A 10583-nucleotide genomic window follows, 5' to 3' on the forward strand; every position below is an offset into this window, starting at 1 on the left:
TGGAAACTTCTCGTACGTCAAACGTATACATACTTTACTCTGTCGTTGTATGAATTCATCATCATCTGCTGCTGGCAAAACGAAAGCTTATTTTCCATTCTGTCATAAGTCACTGTTTCATTTGACTTACGTTCCAGTCCATCGAAATATTTATCGACTTTTTATCAAATATGTATATTAGAATTAGATAAAATCTTGGCCAAAGGCCAAGCTCTGGGACCTATGGGGTCAGTCAGTGCTGAGATGGAAATTGGGAGTAATGAATGTTTGAAAGGTGTAATTTTAGAATTGGATAATATTTAGGCCAAAGGCCAAGCTCTGGGACCTACGAGGTCATTCAGCGCTGAAATGTAAATTGGTAGTAATGAAGGTTTGAAAGGTGTAATTGGAGGAAAACCTCAAAGCAGTTGCCATTGTTAGGAGAGGGAGGAAAGCAAGATGGAAGAAAGATATGAAATGATAGGGGAGTGAGATGGAAGAAAGATATGAAATGAAGTACAGTAAAAATGAATGAAAGGGAATGTAGCTAGGTGTCAATGGGACGCTGCAGTGAATCTCAAGCCAAGTTCGTCTTGATAACCAACCGCCCCCCCCTCACCCCACATACCAATCGTATTAATGACAAGCCGATACGAGAACAGAAATCGAACAGAATTCCAGAACTATTTCAATGCCCTCAGGCGCCGTTGTGTTTGTATTAACCGCCTACGTCAATCGAATGAGTGATAACCTTTCAACGGGAACGGAAAGACCGGACTATTTCAGACTTGCGATGACGGAGGTGCTCGAATGAACTATGCAGACTCTCGTCGAAAGATCAGCCGGAGTGAACCCAATTAACCTGAGGCAACAAACAGGTATAAATTGCCTTCATGAGAGATAGATCAGGTGACGAGGTTGACGGAGCCTGCAGAGGAGAGGAGTCAATCTGATCGAGAGAGAGAGAGAGAAAAAAAAACAGCAAGGTGTGCTCCACGCCGTCATTAAATGATCGACTGTTCCTTTGATTCTTTGTCTTCTTTGTCAGCCATATTACATATGACTTTTGACGAATTTTACCAAAATGTGGGCTCCGTTAATGACACCTACTAGAATTTGAGAGGGATACGAGTGCCACTTTAGCATAAAGTGGACCCTTCGGGAGGTAGATAGAATGAGAAGGAAATTAGTCAATTAAGGCACAGAACAGCGTGGGATATCGAAAACGATCAATTATTAAACAGTACAGGTAAAACAGAGCGTCTAAGGCAGGGGTCACCAACCTTTGAAGCTAGAAGAGCCATCTATTTACAGAATCATAAAAATAAAGTATCGTCAGAGCCGCAATGACGAAAATGGCCTTAGAAACTACCTTATATCTCATTTTAAAAAAATCAATAAAACTGATGCCTACCATATACTTTTAAAATTGAATTAAATTTAAGCAAATATTGTCTTAAGACTTACATAATTTCGTTGTCAGAGCCGCAATGAAGAAAATGGCCTTAGAAACTACTAATATCTCGTTTAAAAATATCAATAAAACTGATGCCTACCATATACTTTTAAAATTGAATAAAATCTAATCACATATTGTCATAATTTCGTTGTTTTGAATCGATAAAAAGATATTTGTTGAAGCGTTTAGAGCCGCGCAATTGACTTGAAAGAGCCGAAGGTTGGCGACCCCTTTCCCACCATTATCCTTACATTAAGGGGTCGGTTGCCTGATGCGTCTTCTCCATTGCCTTCCTCACAACATCAAGCATGGTTTACTGTTTGGCAAAGGGGTTTCTTACGACAGCATGCCCTTGCTATCATTAACCATTTTCTAAGTTACTGGCAATGGGCCTAGCCTTTTAGTAAAAAGTAAGACTGCAAGGCAGCAGCTGTCCTTTTAGTCGCCTTTACGACACGCAAGACCTACGGTGGTAACATTCTTACACCCCAACCACAGGGTCAGATTTTATATTATATATATATATATATATATATATATATATATATATATATATATATATATATATATATATATGTATATATATATATATATATATATATATATATATATATATATATATATATATATATATATATATATATATATATACCAGGATAATTCCATATGAATTGATAACCGTCAGTCTACGTCAAACGTTCTGAAAATGCGTAAGCAGACCAAGTATATATATATATATATATATATATATATATATATATATATATATATATACTAATAAAAGGAGCCCATAAAAATACCAAAATATAGAGAGAAAAGTACTATATTTCAGAGACTGCTCTCTCTCTCTTCAGGTATATGAATGAGAAAAGTTTACAGAAAAAGGTGGTATTTATACAAGAGATCCATCCACCTTTTCTGTAAACTTTTCTCATTCATATACCTGAAGAGAGACATCAGTCTCTGGAATATAGTACTTTTCTCTCTTTATTTTGGTGTTTTTATGGGCTCCTTGCATTAGATGGAATTCTGATGTAACAGAACATTTTTACCAGTCATATATATATATGAATATATATATATATATATATATATATATATATATATATATATATATATATATATATATATATATATATATATATATATATATATATATATATATATATATATATATATATATATATAACTTTCCAGTCACCCCGTCCTTACATGCACCATTTTTGTTTACATAGGAACCATCATTTCCCCAGAGAGCGGACCCAGGGTGTCCTCTATCAAATATGATCGATCTTAATATGTATATTGCTCTCTCTCTCTCTCTCTCTCTCTCTCTCTCTCCTCTCTCTCTCTGCATATACATATATATGTATATAATATATAAAATATATATAATATATATTTTACATATTATTAATTTTCATATTAATTTTTTATATATTTTCCTGAAATGTGTTTAAAAAATAATACATCAAGAAAATATTTAACCTTTAAGTATTCAGAAGGCTTCTACCCTAAGGCAAGAAAAGGTTGAATAGACAAGCATAACATTTATAAGAAAACAGTATAGATTTACGATGCCAAATACCAGAGTATGGATTTATTTTAGAATATATATATATATATATATATATATATATATATATATATATATATATATATATATATATATATATTGTTGAAAAAATAACACTAAATTATTTTTTGTTTTCTGTTTCTTTGTTTAATATGGTAATTTGGTAAGTTTGTAAATGATTGTTTTATTTTAACTTGCATTTTTAGTATTTAAATATTTTTTGTTTACATAAAATGATGACAATTCCTTAATAACCTGTTAAAAATTAAGATGGTTTGGGTCGTTGAAGATATTTGCTGCTCGTTATACATTTCTTACAGAAAGGAGAAGTGGACGGCTTTTAATGAAAATGAAGGTAGTTCTTAGCCATTTTCACCAGTGACAACATTGGATTAACTTAGCTCTTTATCGTCATGGTGAAAAAATAAGTGATCGGTACCATGGATCCGCATCTTACGTTGCCTTCTACTTGGAAGCCTTATCAAGAGCCAGCACAGCAATTGTGATTTGTTGCATTTACAAACAGCATACACGGACAGTATGGGTTGTGAGGTACGTCATCATTTTTAAAGGTCATTTAAATTTTATGATTTATAATCCATAGTTCATTTAATAATGAAAGTCCCTTGCTTTGCTTTTTAGCCCCCACAAATAAATATACCCTTGGATAATATTTATATCATTTACAATTTTTATGGGATTGCCATATTATAATTTCCCAGTCATAGTTAAGAGATTCATTTTATCTTCAGTTACTTTGTGCTGGTTAGATAATTTAAGTGTTGTATCATGTTTTGGTATTTTCTCATTTGCCACTTTTGTGTTAATTAGTCGTTTATTTACATTCGCTCTTTTTTACTACATAGGTGGTTATTCGTTCGGCCTTACTGTAAATTTGGCTTGTTGTATACAAGTAATATACTTAATACGCAAAGTGGACCATTGCCTTTAGGTAATTATTATTTGATAGTGTTAAGTGAAATCCATTATTGATGCAATACATATATTTGAATGGCATTCCTGTGTTTAAATAATTTATTAGTGATTTCGATAGTTTAAATTACCATTTTGAAGTGTAACTGAGATTCGGTATTTTATATTTGTCTAGGGGTTCTTGAGAATGGTAATTGGAAGTTGGAGATGCTTGACCATCGCTTTGACCTCCATTTAAGGCGATCATCTTCGACAGCAGCAACAACAGCATTGGGTTTAATTTGAGCAGCAATACATGAAACCATTTTATTATATCTTATTCAAGTTCATAATTTTATGAAGGTTTCATTAAAATAAGAAAATTACTCTTTGTATTAATTGTCCAATTACGTAATAAATTTTTCGAGATGGCGCCCAACGTGGGGCATAAGTAAGGTGCTGTTTTTGCTGTCTGGTTAGCTTCCGGGTTGGGGTTTCGTTTGTTTGTGGGTCCATGGTCTATCCTTTAAATTTTATTGAAATGAGTGTAGAATTAAAGACACGTAAATATATTCGTGGCCAAGTAACGCGGTTGTTTAATGAACATGATAAATTCACGAGTATGAATAAAACTGAGTGCAAGGCTGTTCAAATTAAACTGGTTTCGTACAGTGATCAGTTGAACAGTCTTAATACTGTAATCCAGAAGTCCTTGTATGGAGACGGGAAAAATGAGGAGGAGTTCTTATTAGAATTGCAGTCTTGTGATGATTACTCAGATAAATTAAATACCTGTTTTGCTGTTTTGCAATTGATGGATTCTAAGCCTGAGGCCAAGGATTCTGAGACCGCAAGAAGTCTCTTGAAGAGTCCTGTAGTTCCACTTCCGGTTTACGCTAGCACCGAAAGTGAAAATGTTGAAAAATTTCTTGTTGAGTTTGAATCGGCTATTGCCACATATTCTTACACTGAGAGGGATAAACTATTGCTTCTCAAGCAACAGGTATCAGGCAGAGCCTCAATTTTGCTCGAGAATCTTGAAATTTCAAAGCAGACTTATACTGATGCTAAGAAATTGCTTAAAGAAGCACTGGCTTCTCGTTCGCTGCAGAAATTTAATGTAATTAAACAATTAAGTGAAATGAAGCTTGAGTACGGTACTGATCCTTTTTCCTATATTGGAAAAATTACTAATGTAACTGAAACTTTTTCTACATTGGAAATCAAAGTAGATGATATTTTGCAGTATTTCATCTGGCAAGGCATGAATGAGTCCTTTAAAGCTCAACTTGTAAATGTGACTAATCATGTACGTCCGTCACTTGAGGAGATAAAGGAAAAATTCTTTGAAGCATCTGAACGTTATATGGACGTCACAAGAAAGTTTAATGAAAGAGGAAAATCTTCTACATCACTTGCAGTTAATGTTAAATATGAGGATAATGAAACTAACAGAATTAGTAATGCTGACGCCACTTCTCCGAGGAAAAAGTGCACTCTTTGCCAAGAAAACCATGCAAGACATAAGTGTATAAAATATAAAGAACCAGAGCATAAGCTGAGACGCTTAGCAGAACTTAATGGTTGCAAGAAATGTGCTAACATTGGACATACCACTGACAAATGCAAGTTTAAATTCTTTAAGAAATGCTATTTTTGTAAGGTTGGCACTTTCATTTTTTGTGTGATCATCAAGGTGAAAAATCTCATGATGAAAAACTACAAGTGAATGGGAGAGGTGGCAAGGAAGTAAAAGCAGGTAAATCAAAACACAGGGAAACCTCAAGTGATGTAATGATTATAACTAAGGCTTTGCATACCTCTGATGGCGCCTCTGTTTTGCCAACTTTTACCTGTGAAATGTTAAATGGAGCCCTTGTTAGAGGTTTGAAGGACTGTGGCTGTCAGACCAGTTTTGTAACTGAAAAACTTGCATGTGATAATAGGTTGAAAGTGTTAGAAGATAATGTCTCTTTAACAGTCAATGGTTTTAATTCAAGTAAGAAGTATAAATCCAAGATAGTTGAATTAAAGTGCAACTTTGATGATAAGGCTTGTGTAATACATGCATTGTGCGTACCAAGCATAGATATAAATTTGTCATTACCAGGAATTTCAGAAGTAGCCAGGGCCTTTGCCAAAAAAGGCTTCAAATTAGCTGATAAATATTTGACTGATGGTAGTGATAAATAAAGGAAATTGACTTGATACTTGGTACAAATGACGCCCATTGTTTTATTGGATTTTTCTGTAAAATTTGGCAAGGATCACCCATCTGTTTACTTGGGATGATCTGGAATCGTAGGAGTGATACAATTTCAACCAGGAGCTTGTGCCTTGATGAAACGGCTACTACAAAGAGGGAAATTTTGCGATCCATTGCATCTAATTATGATGTTTTCAACATAAATGGTCCTCTTCTTAACAGAGCTAGACTTTTTATGCAGGACTTACAATGTGAGAGAACGCTCGGATGGGATGCACAACTTAGAGACTTTCAACAAAAGGAATGGAGAAATATTGCAAACCAAGTAAATTCTGCTCCTGTTTTTGAGCTTCAGAGATGTGTTGGTGAAAGGACAGATGAATATAAACTTGAGGCTTATGTTGATGCTAGCAAAAGAATTTATGGAGTAGTTGTATATTTATGCAATATGAGAAGTGGTGAAAGAAGCTTTGTATTAGCGAAAAACAGACTCATTGGATCCAAACTGGATGAAAAGTCCATTCCTTCACTCGAATTACAGGCTATATGTTTGGGTACAGAGGTTTTGTTGGATACCTATAATGAACTGAGTGGCACACAGTGCCTGGTACCCATCAAAATAGTTGACCTGGAGCTATTCTCAGATAGTTTTGTTGCCTTGTCGTGGCTTAAGTCCTTTTCTCATAAGTTTGATAAAATGCAGAAAAGGTCAGTGTTCGTAATGAACAAACTGAATCATATAACAAAGCTATGTGAGGGGAGAAGTGTTGGATTCTCATTCGTGAGTGGAATGGACAACCCAGCTGATAAAATTACACGATGTCTGTCATTCAAAAGTTTAATGAAGTCTAATTACCATAAGGGTCCCAATATACGTGATCTTGATCAAGCTAGTAAAAGTGACATTTTAGGTTTTAAGATACCAATGGTCGAGAATTTAGAAACCATTGAGGCATATAGTGCATCAACCAGTGTAAAAGAAAGCCAAACTGTAAAACTAGAGCACTTAATACCTCTAGATAGATACTCAAATATGGATAAGTTGATATCTATACTTGCGAAAGTTCTGGAATGCTGGGATCGATGGAAAGTGTTTATAAACAAGTCACATGGCTTCGATAAGGACCACCTCCGCTCTAAGGCTTTGACTCAAATCATCTCTAGGGATCAACAAATAAATTTTCCAGATGTTATTGACTATTTAAGTAGCAACTCTAAAACCAAGATGGCTATGCCTAATTTGATATCACAGTTGAATTTGTATCCAGACACTCATAATTTAATAAGAGTGAATTGTAAATTTAATGAGAAGCGCAGTGTAACCAACCAAACTTATCCTATTCTTTTATCAAGAGAGAGTACTCTAACAAAAAACTTATTATATTGGATGAACATTTGCTTTGAAACATGCTGGTTGCTATGCCCTTTTGACAGAATTACGTAGGAAATTCTGGATACCAAAATTCTTCTCTACAGTTAAGAGGATTCTGAAGGAATGTGTTGTATGCCGGAGATATAACCAAAGACCTGTCAAACTTAATCAATCAGCCTATAGGGAATTTAGATTGAGTCCATCTGAAAAACCTTTTGGTAATGTATACCTTGATTATTGTGGTCCATTTTATGTGAGACAAGGGAAAGATAAAGTCAAGGTTTGGATCCTTGTTATTTCATGCATGTTCACACGAGCAGTTAATCTTAAGATCTGTATTGATATGACAGTTGAAGAATTTTTGCGTGCTTTGTCACTGCATTCTTTTGAATATGGAGTCCCTCAGTTTATAGTAAGTGATTTGGGTACGCAAATAGTAGCAGGACCGGACCAATATTGTTCAGGATTTCCTGAAGGATGCTGAGACTGTTCAGTATTTAACTGATAATAATGTTGAGAAAGTCCATTTTCAGCAGTACTATAAGGGTTGCAGCCAACTTGGAGGATTGGTTGAGAGCGTAGTCAAAATGACCAAGCATATGATACAGAAGTCAATCAGAAATAATGTCATTGAATTTAGGGATTTTGAATATCTTGTTTGTCATGCTGTACATTTGATCAATAGAAGGCCTATTGCATTCAAAGAAGCATTAAGAGATTGTTCTAATAATGTACCAACCCCTATAACGCCAGAGGAACTTATTCATGGATATTCATTGGTCTCTTTGAATATTATTCCTGCATTACAAGCTGACCCTGATTCTGACGAGGATTTTCAGGTGATTTTGATGATGTACATAAAATTAAAACATCTTATGAGAAGCTGAAACACATTAGAACTAACTTGCTGGAAATCTATCATCGGGAATTCATGAACACTTTAATTAAACAAGCTACTGATAAGAAGGATAGATATGCTCCTGTAAACCATAAACAAATCAGTATCGGCGATATTGTGCTGATTAAGGATGATGGATATAAACCTGTTAATTATCCTATGGGAATTGTCAAAGAAGTTTTCAAGAATATCAACGGAGAGGTAACTGCTGCTAAAGTTCTGAAGGGTAAAACCAATGAAATAACTAAAAGGCATGTTACTTCTTTAATACCACTCTTGAGGAAGGAGTCTGATGAGGATACTGTAGCATCAGATGATGATGATGAGGATGCTGTAGCATCGAAAGAAGAGATTCAAGGCATGGACGTTTCTAGAAAACGTCCACGGAGAAAAGCTGCTGAGATATCACGGCAAAAATTCAAAAACATTCTAAACGATGATATTTCAGACTAATTATATTTTTTTTTTCTTTATTTGATCAAATTTACATAATTCTTATGTAAAATTTGATTTCTTCCCCGGGAGTGTTGAAAAAATAACACTAAGTTATTTTTGTTTTCTGTTTCTTTGTTTAATATGGTAATTTGGTAAGTTTGTAAATGATTGTTTTATTTTTAACTTGCATTTTTAGTATTTAAATATTTTTTGTTTACATAAAATGATGACAATTCCTTAATAACCTGTTAAAAATTAAGATGGTTTGGGTCGTTGAAGATATTTGCTGCTCGTTATACATTTCTTACAGAAAGGAGAAGTGGACGGCTTTTAATGAAAATGAAGGTAGTTCTTAGCCATTTTCACCAGTGACAACATTGGATTTACTTAGCTCTTTATCGTCATGGTGAAAAAATAAGTGATCGGTACCATGGATCCGCATCTTACGTTGCCTTCTACTTGGAAGCCTTATCAAGAGCCAGCACAGCAATTGTGATTTGTTGCATTTACAAACAGCATACACGGACAGTATGGGTTGTGAGGTACGTCATCATTTTTAAAGGTCATTTAAATTTCATGATTTATAATCCATAGTTCATTTAATAATGAAAGTCCCTTCTGCTTTGCTTTTTAGCACTCCCCACAAATAAATATACCCTTGGATAATATTTATATCATTTACAATTTTTATGGGATTGCCATATTATAATTTCCCAGTCATAGTTAAGAGATTCATTTTATCTTCAGTTACTTTGTGCTGGTTAGATAATTTAAGTGTTGTATCATGTTTTGGTATTTTCTCATTTGCCACTTTTGTGTTAATTAGTCGTTTATTTACATTCGCTCTTTTTACTACTTAGGTGGTTATTCGTTTGGCCTTACTGTAAATTTGGCTTGTTGTATACAAGTAATATACTTGATACGCAAAGTGGACCATTGCCTTTAGGTAATTATTATTTGATAGTGTTAAGTGAAATCCATTATTGATGCAATACATATATTTGAATGGCATTCCTGTGTTTAAATAATTTATTAGTGATTTCGATAGTTTAAATTACCATTTTGAAGTGTAACTGAGATTTGGTATTTTATATTTGTCTAGGGGTTCTTGAGAATGGTAATTGGAAGTTGGAGATGCTTGACCATCGCTTTGACCTCCATTTAAGGCGATCATCTTCGACAGCAGCAACAACAGCATTGGGTTTAATTTGAGCAGCTATACATGAAACCATTTTATTATATCTTATTCAAGTTCATAATTTTATGAAGGTTTCATTAAAATAAGAAAATTACTCTTTGTATTAATTTTCCAATTACGTAATAAATTTTTCGAGATATATATATGTGTGTGTGTGTGTGTGTGTGTGTGTATGTATATATATACATACATAAATATATTTACGTAAGTATATACACATACAGACATCTATACATATAACATATATATACATATGCACACATAGTTACAGAATGAACTTGTTGATTTTAGTCTTTTCAATAAGGTACGGAGTACCTAATATCTATCTGTTACGTATATCAGCTATTTCTATATTTTCATAATAACACAGATACAAATATATACGTATATATATATATATATATATATATATATATATATATATATATGTATATATATATATAGATATATATATATATATATATATATATATATTTATATATATATATATATATATATATATATATATATATATATATATATTTAAAATTATCTGTGTTATTATGAAA

General features: G+C 33.4%; 1 protein-coding gene across 1 annotated transcript; it reads left to right on the forward strand.

Moving 5' to 3' along the window:
- Positions 1-3187: 3187 nt before the first annotated feature.
- LOC135222425 (uncharacterized) lies at positions 3188-8855 on the forward strand. Its single transcript, XM_064260512.1, has 4 exons — positions 3188-3566; positions 3881-3966; positions 4123-5551; positions 8344-8855. Exons 3-4 carry the CDS (start codon positions 4441-4443, stop codon positions 8853-8855), a joined length of 1623 nt encoding a protein of 540 aa, XP_064116582.1. The 5' UTR covers positions 3188-3566; positions 3881-3966; positions 4123-4440.
- Positions 8856-10583: the final 1728 nt, after the last annotated feature.

This window comes from Macrobrachium nipponense, chromosome 3 (genome assembly GCF_015104395.2).
Source record: "Macrobrachium nipponense isolate FS-2020 chromosome 3, ASM1510439v2, whole genome shotgun sequence".
In the NCBI taxonomy this organism is placed as follows: Eukaryota; Metazoa; Arthropoda; class Malacostraca; order Decapoda; family Palaemonidae; genus Macrobrachium; species Macrobrachium nipponense.

Bases quoted from the DNA above. Each gene is read 5' to 3' on its own strand.
- LOC135222425 (XM_064260512.1), top strand. From the start codon at position 4,441: ATGGTCTATCCTTTAAATTTTATTGAAATGAGTGTAGAATTAAAGACA. The intron at 5,552-8,343 runs GCAAGTTTAAAT...GAGGATTTTCAG, and splicing joins TGGACATACCACTGACAAAT to GTGATTTTGATGATGTACAT.